The sequence below is a fragment of the Oncorhynchus mykiss genome, chromosome 22, assembly GCF_013265735.2.
Source record: "Oncorhynchus mykiss isolate Arlee chromosome 22, USDA_OmykA_1.1, whole genome shotgun sequence".
Lineage (NCBI taxonomy): Eukaryota > Metazoa > Chordata > Actinopteri > Salmoniformes > Salmonidae > Oncorhynchus > Oncorhynchus mykiss.
In genome coordinates, this window is record NC_048586.1 from 40,775,208 (window position 1) to 40,792,860 (window position 17,653).

A 17,653-nucleotide genomic window follows, 5' to 3' on the forward strand; every position below is an offset into this window, starting at 1 on the left:
AGTGGCCATGTCTTCATCTTTAATATGAAGTTACAAAGTCGTTCACATCTATATATACACAGTTATTTACAAAAACATTGCATGTAAAAAAACAGAGATGATATTTACATGATATCAATTGGCACAACATAACATGCAACAGCCACGTTATCAATGTTGATAAACTCATGCAAACGCACTTGTACGGTGCTTCTCTAGAGTCAGATTAAGGCAACATCTGGCAAGATATGTTGGTGTAACTTAGTGTAATTTTAGACCGTCCCCTCGCGCGAACCAGGGACCCTCTGCACACATCAACAGTCACCCACGAAGCATCGTTACCCATCGCTCCACAAAAGCCGCAGCCCTTGCAGAGCAAGGGGAACTACTACTTCAAGGTCTCAGAGCAAGTGGCGTCACCAATTGAAACGCTATTTAGCGCGCACCACCGCTAACTAAGCTAGCGTTTCACATCCGTTACATTGGCTCTCAGGTCACAATGCAAAAGACCTTGTGAAATATTTTAAAGATAAACTCTAGTATTGCCTGATTGATTTAAAGGGGAACAACATGTTCTAGCCCTTAAAGGGATACTTCGGGATTTTGGCAATGAGGCCCTTTATCTATTTTCCTAGAGTCAGACGAACTCATGAATACCATTTTTATGACTCTGTGTCCAGTATGAAGGTTAGAGGTTATTTCGCGAGCCAATGTGAAGTAGCGTTAGCACAATGACTGGAAGTCTATGGGTATCTGCTAGCATGCTAACAGCGAAACTACCTCCAACGTCCTTCGTACTTGACACAGAGACATAAAATGGTGTCCATGAGTTCATCTGACTCTAGGAAAATAGATAAAGGGCCTCATTGCCAAAATCACAAAGAATTCCTTTGTTTACCCCATAAATAGGACCCTGTGTTTTGAGCAATCGTCACATGACCTGGATTTGAACCTTTATTTAAAGCTGCCCCCTTTTTCTGTTTGTTTCAGATGGTCCAGAACCATCCTCAGACAAATGCAAATCAGGTGCAATTCTCATTTCTGGATAAGCTCAGAATACAGGATAAAATCTTGCTGTGATAGTGGACAACACAAGGCCCACCATAAAAAAAAACGGAATGTTTATTTATCAAATGTGAACAGAGCAGACTACAGTAGATAAAAACGTTTGCCATCTGTAAATCACGCTTCACTCTTTTCCTCTTAGCATTTGCCTGTAAGTGAGAGAGAGAGAGATGAGATGGAGATGGAGAGAGATGGAGGCTTGCACACCTTGGTTCAAATACCATTTGAAATGACCGGTCTCCTCTATGTCTCGGGCGGTCGGCCTAAACAAATCATAAAAGCCTGGAGAACAATAACACTGTATTTGCTTACTCTGCATTTTTCTCGGCCAGCCAGGCAGCCACGCCGGCCAACAAAGTGTGATGGATGACAAACATGTCACGAAACACCGTATAAACACCAGAGGTATGTGTCACGAGAACGGAAAACATTAAAACAGGGGTGAGTGAAAGACTGTAGAGCATCCTGTGTGGCTCAGTTGGTTCAGCATGGTGTTTGCAACGCCAAGGTTGTGGGTTCAATTCCCACAGGGGACATGTATGAAAATGTATGCACTCACTACTGTAAGGAGCTCTGGTTAAGAGCATATGCAATGTAGTATCAGTAAATAATGGTGTCATGCATTGTTGCCTCTCACTAAAACTGCAGTGCTAGAATTACAGTACAGCTCCCGAAGCCTAGCCCAAGTGCTGTGCTTAGCTATGGGGGTTGCTTCCACTGTGTGGAAAGTCCGATTTATTTTTCATGATCGGAAAATGTTAAGCCAAAATAGACCTGTAATTAACTTTAATCCTTTTTAAGGTTTGAGGAAATAGTTTTTCCACAACAGAAACGCAAAGCGTTCTACGTTTGTTTGATGGGCACCAGGCTCTCATTCTGTTGTTAAAAAGACTCTCCACATACTACACATAAAAACATGAGCAGTGTTATCTGTTCCACTTTACCTAAATGCTAACATTTCACACATACATAATCACTGTCTAACAAACATGTTCCTCAAAAAAATAAATACTATGTATATGTACATAATGTGTCAAACATACAACATGGGGAAGCGACTCACAAATGTGAAAACATAAAAACACAAAAAAGGTTCAAGCTAAACTAATCCTCACAGAAGCTGCTGTCTGTCTGTCTGTTATTCTTCCTCCTCACTGGAAAATATGGCAGCTTTTACAATGACCTATAGCCTACTGACGAGTCCAGACACGCCACGGTTCCCCTCCTTCTGTCCCTGTGCAGAAGACTAGTAGGGGGAGAATACTGTGATATTTAGTATGTTTGATCCTTCACGATTGACAGCCATATTGCCTATTTCAGAAGCAGTGTCGAGCTCTAAGTGCTTGTTTTATTGAGGCCCTGCATAACGATGAAAGGTCATCAAAACTGGTTTCCTATTGAATTAAAAGGGAAATAAATTGTCCAAAACCTGCAGTGAGTCCTATCTCCATCGGGTGTATATTGAGTCCATCTAGTCGTATCAGACCTTCAACTGTTAAATAAAATGCTCTATATATGTGTGTTTCTTTCCACTGGTCAGACATAGGTGGAGATGAGCAGGGTGAAGTAGAGCAGGCTGGATGTTAGTGTGTAGCACTGTGAGAGCCCTGTGGTGCCGCTGAGGGGTGAGGTGGTGGCGAACACAGCCTCAGTCATGTTCCAGGGGAGAGGAAGGTTACAGATATTCCCCTCACAGCATGCTGTGCAAACCTAAGGAGAAACGTTTCACCATTAGATATCTCTCTCTCTCTCTCTCTCTCTCTCTCTCTCTCTCTCTCTCTCTCCCTCCCTCTCTCTCTCCCTCCCTCCCTCCCTCTCTCCCTCCCTCTCTCTCTCCCTCCCTCCCTCCCTCGCTCCCTCTCTCCCTCCCTCCCTCTCTCTCTCCCTCCCTCCCTCCCTCCCTCCCTCTCTCTCTCCCTCCCTCCCTCCCTCCCTCCCGTGGAATCAATTTCAGTTTTCCATTTTTACTAACAGACATCGGGCCGTTAGTATAGCCTTTGACAGACATATGGTCTATAGTATTGAATATGGCATTTACTTCTAAAGGGAATGCGCCTTATGAAATGTTTTACACATCCTTTCATAAAGTTAATGTCCAACTTTTATATAAGGGTCAAGCTCTATCTTTTCCTGTTGCAGGCTTCTCTCTCTCTCTCTCTCTCTCTGCTTTCTCTCTCTCTGCTTTCTCTCTCTCACTCTGCGCTCTCTCCCTCTCTCTCTCTCTCTCTCTTTCCCCTACTCTTTCTCTCTGCTCTCTCTCTCTCCCCCCCTCTCTCTGCTCTCTCTCTCTCCCCCTCTCTCTCTCTCTCTCTGCTCTCTCTCCCCTCTCTGTCTCTCCTCTCTCTCTCTCTCTCTCTCTGCTCTCTCTCCCCTCTCTGTCTCTCCTCTCTCTCTCTCTCTGCTCTCTCTCTCCTCTCTGTCTCCCCTCTCTGTCTCCCCTCTCTCTCTCTCCTCTCTGTCTCCCCTCTCTGTCTCCCCTCTCTCCCTCTCCTCCTTGTCTCCCCTCTCTCTCTCTCTGTCTCTCCTCTCTCTCCAGGGGAATCATGCAGACTTCCCAGGTTGTGAGGACACACCATGGCAGTGTACTGGAGTGGTGGTGGTGGTGACATGGACTGGGCTGTAACATAAAGGGCCATGTTCACATAGTCTGACCCTGGTTATTGACCCCCCGGACAATTTTAAGTAAATATCATTTAAAGTACTACTTGAGTAGTTTTGGGGGTATCTGTACTTGACTTTACTATTTCCTTGACACAAAAAAGTACTCGTTACATTTGTAATACTTTGCAGGACAGGAAAATGGTCCAATTCATACATGTATCAAGAGAACAACCCTGGTCATCCCTACTGTCTCTGATCTGGCATACTCACTAAGTGCGCATTCTTCATTTGTAAATAATGTCTGAGTGTGCCTCCAGTTTATCCATAAAAAAATAAGTTTTTTAAATGGTGTCTGTCTGGTTTGCTTAATATAAGATTTTTTTCTTATTTTCCAAGTAAGAAAATGCCATGCCCAAGGTCAACCAGAATAATTACGCCAGAGAAACCCCTACCCCACATCATTCCATTCTATCCTCCCAACACCAGGCCAAACTATTCCCCTCTTCCCATCTTGAATCTAACCTCCCAACACTATTCCCCTCTTCCCATCTTGAATCTAAACTCCCAACACTATTCCCCTTATTGAATACTCCCCACTCCTTACCCTGGTTCCTTCATTGTCTTCTTCAGAGCATCCAGTAGAGAGGCAGTCTCCCAAAGCCACACAACGCTTTGTCACAGAGACACTGTCCCCCTCCATGTCCATCTTGTGCCGCGTGTAACAGTATCTAGCCTCTGTTGAGAATAATAAAGATAGTAAATAAGACATATTGACCTGGTAGCTACAATGCCACTTTTTGGTTAGCATGGATGGATACTGAGTTAACTCAGCTTAACCAGGGACTAAGTATTGAGAGAAAAACTGTAGTTGTTTTTTTTCTGTTCAGTTTGTGGGATAAAAACACCACAGACTAACTCCATCTAACGCCTCTGCCATACGGTGTCTAAATTGAAGTCTCTGCCATACGGTATCTGAATTGAAGTCTCTGCCATACGGTATCTGAATTGAAGTCTCTGCCAAACGGTATCTGAATTGACACCTCTGCCATACGGTATCTGAATTGACACCTCTACCATACGGTATCTGAATTGACACCTCTGCCATACGGTATCTGAATTGACACCTCTGCCATACGGTATCTGAATTGAAGTCTCTGCCATACGGTATCTGAATTGAAGTCTGCCATACGGTATCTGAATTGAAGTCTCTGCCAAACGGTATCTGAATTGAAGTCTCTGCCTTACGGTATCTGAATTGACACCTCTACCATACGGTATCTGAATTGACACCTCTGCCATACGGTATCTGAATTGACACCTCTGCCATACGGTATCTGAATTGACACCTCTGCCATACGGTATCTGAATTGACACCTCTGCCATACGGTATCTGAATTGACACCTCTGCCATACGGTATCTGAATTGAAGTCTCTGCCATACGGTATCTGAATTGAAGTCTCTGCCATACGGTATCTGAATTGAAGTCTCTGCCAAACGGTATCTGAATTGACACCTCTGCCATACGGTATCTGAATTGACACCTCTACCATACGGTATCTGAATTGACACCTCTGCCATACGGTATCTGAATTGAAGTCTCTGCCATACGGTATCTGAATTGAAGTCTCTGCCAAACGGTATCTGAATTGACACCTCTGCCATACGGTATCTGAATTGACACCTCTACCATACAGTATCTGAATTGACACCTCTGCCATACGGTATCTGAATTGACACCTCTGCCATACGGTATCTGAATTGACACCTCTGCCAAACAGTATCTAAATTGACACCCTCTGCCATACAGTATCTGAATTGACACCCTCTGCCATACAGTATCTGAATTGACACCTCTGCCATACAGTATCTAAATTGACACCCTCTGCCATACGGTATCTGAATTGAAGTCTCTGCCAAACGGTATCTAAATTGACACCCTCTGCCAAACGGTATCTAAATTGACACCCTCTGCCATACGGTATCTAAATTGACACCCTCTGCCATACGGTATCTAAATTGACACCCTCTGCCATACGGTATCTGAATTGACACCTCTGCCATACGGTATCTAAATTGACACCCTCTGCCATACGGTATCTAAATTGACACCCTCTGCCATACGGTATCTAAATTGACACCCTCTGCCATACGGTATCTAAATTGACACCCCTGCCATACGGTATCTGAATTGACACCCCTGCCATACGGTATCTGAATTGACACCCCTGCCATACGGTATCTGATATACTCCAAAGTGACACATGACTGTAGGTCACCTTGGTCACTTTTAGTATCAAACCCACTAAAACCTGGAGGAAATGCCAATCATACCATGTTACACAGTGCATTCCAGGCAGTTTAGGTCAAGCACAGCATCTCTCCATCCCAAAATCTATGAAGTTGTTATTCATACAAAGAATGTGTCTTGGGCTCGGCCACAGTAATTTATTAGTCCTTAAGGGAGTGCTGTAAATCTGGCCTGATTGTGGTCGCGGCACGCTAACTCTCTTGATGAGGTTAGCTATTTATGAGCTAAACATGTCAACAGCAGGGTGACATTATACTCAATAATACACAGCTACAGATGCCTCCATTGAACCAACAGAGTGTTAATTTACAACTTTGTTGGAAGCACTCAGAGAAAGAACACCTAATGAGAACACCTAATCTAAATACAATATAAGAGTAGGCCTATCCGAGAGCAGAGGGAGTGTAGAATTTACACATTGAGTATTACTTCCTGAGCTTAAAGTCATAATGTAATCATCAACAGTGCTGAGAAGAACAATGGTTTGTCCTAGTGGTCTGACTCACCTTGTGGGCAGTACAGGTCTGGCGCCCAGCGATTACACTCATAGTTGTCAGGTGCTTCTTCACAGGTGAAGCACTTGAACCCGCCTGGGAATGGAGTAGCTGCGGAAACATACACACACTTAGAAGGGGTCATGCACAGGGCACTGGGACAGCCATAACGAATCACCTTAACAGACATGAATAAGCTATATACAGAGGTTCTGAAACGTTTCATAAGTTATACACTGAGTGTACAAAACATTAGGAACGTGATCGACTGACCAGGTGAATCCAGGTGATCCCTTATTGATGTCACTTGTTAAACCCACATCAATCAGTGTAGATGAAGGGGAGGAGACAGGTTAAATAATGATTTTTAAGCTTTTGAGACAATTGAGACATGGGTTGTGCCATTCAGAGGGTGAAAGGGCAAGACAAAATATTTAAGTTCCTTTGGTGGTAAGGGTCAGGCGCACCGGTTTGAGTGTGTCGAGAACTGCAACGTTGCTGGGTTTTTCACGCTCAACAGTTTTCTGTGTGTATCAAGAATGGTCCACCACCCAAAGGACATCCAGCCAACTTGACACAACTGTGGTAAGCATTGGAGTCAACATGGGCCAGCATCCCTTGCGGAACACTTGACATCTTGTAGAGTCCATGCCCTGACGAATTGAGGCTGTTCTGAGAGCAAGGGGCTGCCACTCAATAGTAGGAAGATGTTCCTTAATGTTTTGTACACTCAGTGTATACAGAGGTTCTGAAATGTTGAATAAGATTTGCAAGTTCATACCATAATCTGTGTTAATAACATTAGTTTAGGAAATCTGGACAGAAAAATATGAAGCATCTGGATAATTAAGATGGATAAAAAAGTTTGGAATGCATCGAAGGCCTTATTTTGGATTGGTTTAATATAGTCACACTTCTAATAAGGACTCTGAGAAACCATTGTCTGGGGGAACTCAGTCCTTCCAAACATATACTGTAGTTTAATCTATCTCTCTTTATAGCTGTTATCACCATCCAAGCCATTTATCTCTCTCCCACAATTGTTCTCATATAGACCTATAGTGTCAAGTACAGTTTAACCCATCATGCACTCTGCTAATCGAGTAAAACACTAAGACTAAGAGCATGTAGCCCAGTTGCTCCCTTCCCTTCTCAATTATTGGCCATATGTTGTGAGCAAACAGACGAGGAAGCTGTTAGTCTTTCCAATTTCGCACCATTACATTAATCTAATTGGCCAGGTCCACACCCTTCCCAAGTGACAGCTGAAGGTCTGCAGAGCAGGCAAACACCATTTAGAACACAAAGTATGTTGCCAATCACCATGGCTACATCTCCAATGACACCCTATTCCTCATGTAGTGCACTATATATCCTAAAGGGCTCTGCTCAAAAGTAGTGCAGTTCATAGGGAATAGGGTCCCCTTTGGGTCGCATGACATGATACTTTATTTCACCTTTATTTAACCAGGTAGGCAAGTTGAGAACAAGTTCTCATTTACAATTGCGACCTGGCCAAGATAAAGCAAAGCAGTTCGACACATACAACGACACAGAGTTACACATGGAGTAAAACAAACATACAGTCAATACTGCCATGTTATGTCTAGCTAGACCATGATACCGCCTTGCCATGTCTAGCTAGACCATGATACCGCCTTGCCATGTCTAGCTAGACCATGATACCGCCTTGCCATGTCTAGCTAGACCATGATATCGCCTTGCAATGTCTAGCTAGACCATAATATTGCTTTGTCATGGCTAGCTAGACCATGATACTGCCTTGCCATGGCTAGCTAGCTAGACCTTGATACCGCCTTGCCATGGCTAGCTAGCTAGACCATGATATCTCCTTGCCATGTCTAGCTAGCTAGACCATGATACCGCCTTGCCATGTCTAGCCAGACCATGATACCTCCTTGCTATGTCTAGTTAGACCATGATATCGCCTTGCAATGTCTAGCTAGACCATGATACTGCCTTGCCATGTCTAGCTAGACCACGATATCGCCTTGCCATGGTTAGCTAGACCATGATACTGCCTTGCCATGTCTAGCTAAACCATGAGACTGCCTTGCCATGTCTAGCTAGACCATAATATCGCCTTGTCATGGCTAGCTAGACCATGATACTGCCTTGCCATGGCTAGCTAGCTAGACCTTGATACCGTCTTGCCATGGCTAGCTAGCTAGACCATGATATCTCCTTGCCATGGCTAGCTAGCTAGACCATGATACCGCCTTGCCATGGCTAGCCAGACCATGATATCGCCTTGCCATGGCTAGCTAGACCATGATATCGCCTTGCCATGGCTAGCTAGACCATGATACTGCCTGGCCATGGCTAGCTAGACCATGATATCGCTTTGTCATGGCTAGCTAGACCATGATACTGCCTTGCCGTGGCTAGCTAGCTAGACCATGATACCGTCTTGCCATGGCTAGCTAGACCATGATACCGTCTGGCCATGGCTAGCTAGACCATGATATCTCCTTGCCATGGCTAGCTAGACCATGATACCGCCTTGCCATGGCTAGGTAGACCATGATACTGCCTTGCCATGGCTAGCTAGACTACTCCTTCATCTCCCCAGGAAATCTGTCTAGTTACCATATCACTCCCTAGCAGCCTCACTCACTCACTCTCTCACTCTCTCACTCTCTCACACACACACACACACACACACACACACACACACACACACACACTTACCCTTCCACATGCTCACATGTATACACTCACGCACACACACAGCTACCCACACAAGCCAACTCACTTGCGTACACACACACACCAAATCCCCAGTGGGGCTAGAGGGGTGGCCTCGAGCCGACACAGATATCTCCAGTATCCCGGAAACCTGATCCCGGGAGTTCTGTCGCTCTGTGATGAAAGAGACACAGATCTTAAGAGTTTGCTTTCTAGCTATGCAGGGGCTTGTTTCTGAGACGTGGGAGGGCTGACCTCTAACATGACCGCGACCGCGGCCTGGGGAGAGTTAGGGTTGTTTCAGACCATAATCTAGCGGCTTATACCTGGCATATGTCCTTCTCAGAGGCCTACAGTATAGTGACCCAGTCTGTTGTTGTACACTGACTGGGGTGAGGGGAGGGCCAGGGGAGAAAGAGAGAGTGAGAGGGAGAGAGACAGATTGACAGAGAGAGAGAGAGAGAGGAGAGAGAGAGAAAGCGTGAGAGAGAAAGAGAGAGAGAGAGAGAGAGAGAGAGAGAGAGAGAGAGAGAGAGAAAGCGTGAGAGAGAGAAAAGAGAGAAAAGAGAGAAAAGAGAGAGAGAAAAAGTTGTGGCTTGGGAACATGATCTAATTGACACTGAGGACCAATTAGTGAGTGTCCACATTCTGGCCACGCTGGAACATTCTGTTCGGGTCATAAGGACAGCCAAAGGACAATAATCAATCAGTTACCCTCAGCTGGGTCTTGTTGATCATCATCACATTGCTGGTTCATGCCACTAGAATTCTAATCCACATGACAGTTATTTGCTGTTAGAATTGTCTTTGATTTGTTGATAATGGAAGTCATAAACATCATACACGATAAGAGACAAAGCCACAGTGCTGTAAAAAAAAAATGTGTCCCCTTTCAGATTTTCTCTACTTTTGCATATTTTTTATACTGAATGTTATCAGATCTTCAAGCAAAACCTAATATTAGATAAAGGGAACCTGAGTTTACAAATAACAAACAAATATATATATATATATATATATATATATACTTATTTTATTTATTCAATAAACAATGTTATGCAACACCCAATTCGACTGTGTGAAAAAGTAATGACCCCCTTACACTAAGTAACTGGTTGTACCACCTTTAGCTACAATGACTGCAACCAAATGCTTCCTGTAGTTGTTGATCAATCTCTCACGTTGCTGTGGAGAAATTTCGTCCCACTCTTCCATGCAGAACTGGTTTAACTAAGCGACATTTGTGGGTTTTCAAGCATGAACTGCTTGTTTTAAGCCCTGCCACAACATCTCAATTGGGATTAGGTCTGGACTTTGACAAGACCATTTCAAAACTTCAAATGTGTTGACCATTTTCATGTCGACTTGATTGTGTGTTTTGGATCGTCTTGCTGCATGACTCAGCTGAGCTTCAGCTCACAGACAGATGGCCTGACATTCTCCTGTAGAATTCTCTGATACAGAGCAGAATTCATGGTTCCTTCTATTAAGGCAAGTTGTCCAGGTCCTGAGGCAGCAAAGCATCCCCAAACCATCACACTAGCACCACCATGCTTCAGCGTTGGTATGAGGTTCTGTGGAATGCAGTGTTTGGTTTTCGGCAGACATAATGGAACCCACCTCATCCAAAAAGTTAACTCAAGTTTGCCAAAAAGCACCTGGATGATCATCAAGAGTCTTGGAAGAATGTTCTATGGACAGATGAGACAAAAGTATAACATTTTGGACGACATGGAAATATTAAATAGCCATCAATAACATATAGATGCTAATATACAGTGTGTAAAATGTTGCTAATATGTGGATGAGACTAAAGAGGGCAGAAAGCACTGACAACATGGGGCGTCTGACTGCCCAGTAGCTATGCACGGAGTCACATGACCCTACACCTCAGATCAACGAGACGTGCCTGGTGGTGCAGAGGGGTGGGGGGTGGAGAAGGGTGTGGCGGGGTGCAGAGGGGTGGGGAGGCAGCAGACAGTTGCTGTGCCAGCTGTGGATCTGTCTGGTTAGGCTGGGGATCACAAGTTCACTGGATACCCCTAACTGCTATTCATGCATAGCCTCTGACCCACTTTTTCATAACCCTTAAAGAGATTCTCCGGTACTTTTGTTTACTTTTTTTTAGCAAATAGTCCTGAAAGTAGGCTCCCGAGCCAAAAGTGGTCCCCAAAAATATAATAATAAAAACTATTACTTGAGGGATGGAGGTAGATGATATCCTGTTCTGTGAAGTCCTTTGATTGGGCCATTTTCAGCCAATCAGCGAGGACCATCAGCAGTAGGACCCAGGCCACTGCAGGCCAGGGTTCCATTGCTGGCCGCGGCTTCACACATGCAGGTCTCTGATTGGACAACAACACGATGACACCTGCAGAGGAAAAGAGAGCCCACATGTAACCCGATTCTTAGTTAAAGTACCTGTTTGAGTCTATATAAAATCATGCTTCATTTTGCACAATGCAGACAATCCCTTTGGATGTCTGATCAAGGCTTCCTGACTGCCTATCCCAACTACATGCCATGGAACAGTGACCCATGGGTGTCTCCGGCCCTATTGGAAAACACAGAGGAAAGATACTAGACATCCACCAGACCAGAAACAACAGAGCAGTGTTCCTCATTACAGCTGCGTTCGAAATGGCATCCTTTTCCCTATGTAGTGCACTACTTTTGACCAGGGCCTGTACGTCTTTAGTCAAAAGTAGTGCACTGCGTATGGAATTAGGTGCCAGTTGGGACGCAACCTACATCTATTATCCCCCCCAGTCAAACATCTCCTCACTAGTTCCAAGGACAGTCCTCCTTTGCACCCCAGTATATCTACTTGCACATTCATCTTCTGCACATCTACCATTCTAGTGTTTAATTGCTATATTGTATTTACTTCGCCACCATGGCCTATTTATTGCCTTACCTCCCTTATCTCACCTCATTTGCTCACATCGTATATATACTTTTTTTTTCTTTTCTTTTGTTCTACTGTATTATTGACTGTATGTTTGTTTAATCCATGTGTAACTCTGTGTTGTTGTATGTGTCGAACTGCTTTGCTTTATCTTGGCCAGGTCGCAGTTGTAAATGAGAACTTGTTCTAAACTAGCCTACCTGGTTAAATAAAGGTAAAAAAAAAAATGTAAAAGTGAAATAAGTCAAGGGATATTAATATCTTTAACGGCACCGTATGAGTTTCCAGGTAAGTTATGAGAAAGAAGCAGCATTGCGATTCTCAGCTGACACCCACACAAACATGTTTCCCTAAAAGACATTCCAACTGATACAATCTAACACTGCACATTTCTGGTTGACAAGGTATCAAGAGATGAGCACATAATGGATTTCAACAACACGAGGTCACTAGCGTCATTGAAATGAAATATATTTGAGGGACAGTAGATACCAGAGCATTGGTGTCAGCAACTAGTAGACAAACATCTTTGAACGGAATGGGCTCCAATCACAAAGCTAGTCATTCTACTGGTTGTTGTAGACGGGACTTTCCTTGCAGGCCAAGAAACTAATCATATTCTTGAGGAAGGTGACGTTTATTAATTTGAAACTCCGTCAGAGGTACTGTGTGATCTTTAAATCCACTGGTGAAGAAAGCCTGCTGTTGTGGAACACGTCTAACCTTTCACTTAGTAATTACTAAATTAATAGCTTGTTCAATCTGGATTGTACAGGGTGGAGTGCTGGACAGCTGGCAATATTTCCCACCAACAACGTATTAGTCTCTCAGTTTGCAGGCATAATAGTAATGGAATATTCTGCCATTTAGGATGGACAGTAGACCTGCAATGTAAAGGTGCAAGTGGTGGTGACAGCATGACGGTTCAATGGTACACACAGGAAAATTCAAGATACATTAACCCGGAAGCCTCTCACGGGGGACCCAACTGGCAGAATCCAATTCATTGAGAATAACTCCTCTCTCCACATTACCAACTTTACCACGGAGGACATAGGCATTTACATCTGCCCTGTAGAGGAAGGATATCATTGTAGTAGTAACCTGATATTGACGTATGTTAAGGATCTGTATATGCACGGCTTTGTGGGAGAGAGGCCTGCACTACCTTGCTTTAACACTGACTCAAATACGACACAGATATGGTGGGACACCTACAAGAAGGGAAAAGGCATCACATCATTGCCATCTGAAAACCATTCGAGTGACCTCGCTGACCTCGGAAAGCAGATGCATGTGGTGGATGGAAGAGAGACTGGGAATTACTCGCTGGTAATCCCATTCCTGATGCTGAACCACTCTGAGGTTTACTCCTGTCTGAAGCATCACAATCAAGTGAAGAATCTCATCCAAAAGGTATATGCTAGTGGTCTGCCCAAAGTCTGACCAGCTCACACAGTTCTTCTCAGAAGGAGAGGAGGTTGCTCTCCGCTGTAACTCTAATTCTAGTCTAACCGGCTTGAGTGGAGAAGAAAGACTACTGAAGGGGACGATGTCATTCTGGTCAAATCTACTTGACAAATCAGAAAAGCAACCATATCGGAGGATTTGAATGGCCAAATAAATGCATCTCAACCTCACATCTCTCTGGTCCTCTCTAACCTGTCACTGGGGGACAGTGGGGAGAACTATGTCTGAACGGGGAGGTGAAGGGGTGTGTGTATGGATAACTACTACCTTCTTAATTCATGAGGAGAAAGACCCCTTTGGCATTGACTCAGCTTTCTACACAATGTGGTCTTTATTGATGGTCTGTGGTCTGCTGGTGATGGTCTGTGATGTGATCGCTATGAACCTGAAGACCAGGAGAAGAGACCAGTCTTCTCAAAAGAGCAGGAGGGTAGCAGCCCAGCCTTATGGAATGCCTGAAATATTATTGATTTGTTATTATACACGTCATGAGAGGGAAATTTGATTTAATCAAAAGTTATTCCGGAAGGCTTATGGAATGAAGTTATTCCGGAAGGCTTATGGAATGAAGTTATTCCGGAAGGCTTATGGAATGAAGTTATTCCGGAAGGCTTATGGAATGAAGTTATTCCGGAAGGCTTATGGAATGAAGTTATTCCGGAAGGCTTATGGAATGAAGTTATTCCGGAAGGCTTATGGAATGAAGTTATTCCGGAAGGCTTATGGAATGAAGTTATTCCGGAAGGCTTATGGAATGAAGTTATTCCGGAAGGCTTATGGAATGAAGTTATTCCGGAAGGCTTATGGAATGAAGTTATTCCGGAAGGCTTATGGAATGAAGTTATTCCGGAAGGCTTATGGAATGAAGTTATTCCGGAAGGCTTATGGAATGAAGTTATTCCGGAAGGCTTATGGAATGAAGTTATTCCGGAAGGCTTATGGAATGAAGTTATTCCGGAAGGCTTATGGAATGCCTGTGGCTGTCTGTCTTCAAAGCCTGAGGCATTGTGACGTACAGTAGGGTGACTGCCATTGGATAGACGTATCAAGACAAGGCTTGTCCATCAACCCCGAGGGAAATGTAGGGGTTGGCTGGTGTAATTGTGTTCTCCTCACCCTGAGAAAGACCTTGGGCCATTCTGTCAGAGAGAGAGAGAGCTGACAGGGATACAGAAGAGAGCCTTGTCAGGGGACAGCCCTGTGGTTGTTTTTTATTCTTTAAACAAAGATTGAAACCATTTATGCATTTGTCACATACAGTTGAATCAAGGTATGGAGGTACAAGACACAGAGAGGGGTTCAAAGCAAACTGATTAAGAAACTGTATTTGAGTAAGAAATTGTATTTGGCTCATTCCTAAGATCAATACAAACAAGAAACAACAACAAATACATTCCACTTAACTTCACATTCAGTTCAATTTAATCTGGTAAAATCTGACACCCCCAGTCATAAATCAAACGGATTCTTATTAGAAGATTTACCTCTGAGCCTCACTGGGTAATTTTAGGATTAGCTCTCAAAGTCAGGTGACCCAAACTGAGCAGTGAATTCACCAAACCAAATCAGATATTTCTCACAAATGGCAGCAAACTCCTTGAGACATTACACTTTAAAGTCTCCTGTAAGCCATCTTTTATACATCCCATTGGCTCTTCAGTTAACCGGTGATGTCATTAAGGACAGGCGTACAAAAACCATTAGCGCTTCTGTCGCCCAGGGCGACCAGGCCGCTGTGGTTGGGGGGGTGATAAAGAACTTTAATGTATTTAACCAAGCAGCACCATCTAAGAACACAGCCAAACCACAACCTTCTACTCTGGATTTATAAGCTTTAATATTTGACATTGTTATATCAAAGCTGCTAAACCAAGTTTACTGTGGATTAGGATTTGTATTGTGTATGAGCCTAGAGGCAGGTAGCTAAAGTAACATGGGCCAAAGAAATCTAAAAGACTAAGGAAATGATCTTTATCTTATTGACGCACTGTTTGATTTTCAGCATACCAAAACAAAACATCTTTCATTTTCTGGGCTCTGGCTCATAGCGTACTGCGAGTGTTTTCCCTTCTTTACGGCAAGCTGTTGTTGGAAAGATACGATACGTTTGTTTATCTTATCATGTTAAATCAGATTCTTTTTTTAACTAATGACCCAGAGCAAATATTTTCATTTTAGTCTGAGCTATTGGCAGGGTACCTGATTTATAAACACAACAGAACCTTTTGGTGTAGGGATGTTTCTGTGACAGAGAAGATGAGGGCTGGAGGTTGTGGTTGTGCTCGAAATTGTCATATGAAATATAATAAAGCCTTATGGGAATGCAGAAACCATCGTAATACTCAATGTAAGTCCGCAATAATGGATTTGATTTGAATAGATTAAGCAATAACTAAGAGCACAAAACGTTCCAACAGAGCCATCACGACGGCAGAGCCATCACGACGGCAGAGCCATCACGACGGCAGAGCCCTCACGACGGCAGAGCCCTCACGACGGCAGAGCCCTCACGACGGCAGGGCCATCACGACGGCAGGGCCATCACGACGGCAGGGCCATCACGACGAGAACAAGTGTGTTCAGACAACTGATATGTAATAGCAGAACACTTTATATATACAAGTAACTGCCATAATAAAGGAAACACTTCAGTAAATGAAGGATACAGATTATATTGAAAGCAGGAGCTTCCACACCGGTGGGGTTCCTGAGTTAATTAAGCAATAAATATCCCATCATGCTTAGGGTCATGTATAAAAACACCCAGTCGCCCATTATTTTGACTACCATGGTTAGAAGAAATGATCTCAGTGACTATGAAAGAGGGGTCTGAAAGAAGCTTAGGGGGTTTAAAGAGTGTGTGTGTGTGTGTGTGTCTCAGTCACCAGATCTCAACCCAACTGAACACTTATGGGAGATTCTGGAGCGGCACCTGAGACAGCGTTTTCCAACACCATCAACAAAACACTGAATTATGGAATTTATTGTGGGAGAATGGTGTCACATCTCTCCAATAGAGTTCCAGACACTTGTAGAATATATGTCAAGGAGCATTGAAGCTGTTCTTGTTCATGTTGGCCCAACAACCAATTAAGACACTTTATGTTAGTGTTTCCTTTATTTTGGCAGTTACCTGCAGGTTGTCAAAGTTATCAGAAAAAAAGGGGAATTCAAAAATATTCCTGCATTTGCTGAACAGTGGCATTCAAGCCTGAACTAATCTCTACAATCACACAGGACTCTTCCCTTCAGCAGCACACTAACCTGACTGCAGAGAACCATGTAGGATAATTTGTTAAGGTAAAGTACGTCAAGCCCCAAACGATAACAGCCCATCAGGTAAGAGTGCTCTCGAGCCAAATGTTCTTTACCATTTGGCCATCAGATTTGCCCCCAATGCTCCTTATAAGACACATCCCTGCACTCTATACTACTCTGTAAACTGGTCATCTCTGTGTACCCGTCACAAGACCCACTGGTTGATGCTTATTTATAAAACCCTCTTAGGCTTCACTCCCCCCTATCTGAGATATCTACTGCAGCCCTCATCCTCCACATACAACACCCGTTCTGCCAGTCACATTCTGTTAAAGGTCCCCAAAGCACACACATCCCTGGGTCGCTCCTCTTTTCAGTTCGCCGCAGCTAGTTCTAGTTTCAGTTCGCTGCAGACTGGAACGAGCTGCAACAAACACTCAAACTGGACAGTTTTATCTCAATCTCTTCATTCAAAGACTCAATCATGGACACTCTTACTCACACTTTGTGTGATGTATTGTTGTCTCTACCTTCTTGCCCTATGTGCTGTTGTCTGTGCTCAATAATGTTTGTACCATGTTTAGCGCTGCTACCATGTTGTGTTGCTACCATGCTGTGTTGTCATGTGTTGCTGCCTTGCTATGTTGTTGTCTTAGGTCTCTCTTTATGTAGTGTTGTGTTGTCTCTCTCGTCGTGATGTGTGTTTCGTCCTATATTATTATTTTCATTTGAATCCCAGCCCCCATCCCCCGCAGGGGGCCTTTTGACTATTGGTAGGCCGTCATTGTAAATAAGAATGTGTTCTTTAACTGACTTGCCAAGTTAAATAAATGTTAAATAAAAAAACACAAATAAAATCA

General features: G+C 43.7%; 1 protein-coding gene across 1 annotated transcript in view; it reads right to left on the minus strand.

Annotated features, from left to right (window-relative positions):
- The window catches only part of LOC110501878 (ly6/PLAUR domain-containing protein 6), a 38,230-nt gene continuing 20,577 nt past the window's right edge, over nt 1-17,653 (minus strand). The window contains exons 2-5 of the mRNA XM_036959327.1: nt 11,355-11,528; nt 6,461-6,559; nt 4,250-4,380; nt 1-2,754 (exon numbers count right to left, since the gene is read on the minus strand). Of these exons, the coding sequence (XP_036815222.1) occupies nt 2,581-2,754; nt 4,250-4,380; nt 6,461-6,559; nt 11,355-11,472 (522 nt within the window). The 5' untranslated portion in view covers nt 11,473-11,528 and the 3' untranslated portion in view covers nt 1-2,580. The remainder of the gene's footprint in view (nt 2,755-4,249; nt 4,381-6,460; nt 6,560-11,354; nt 11,529-17,653) is intronic.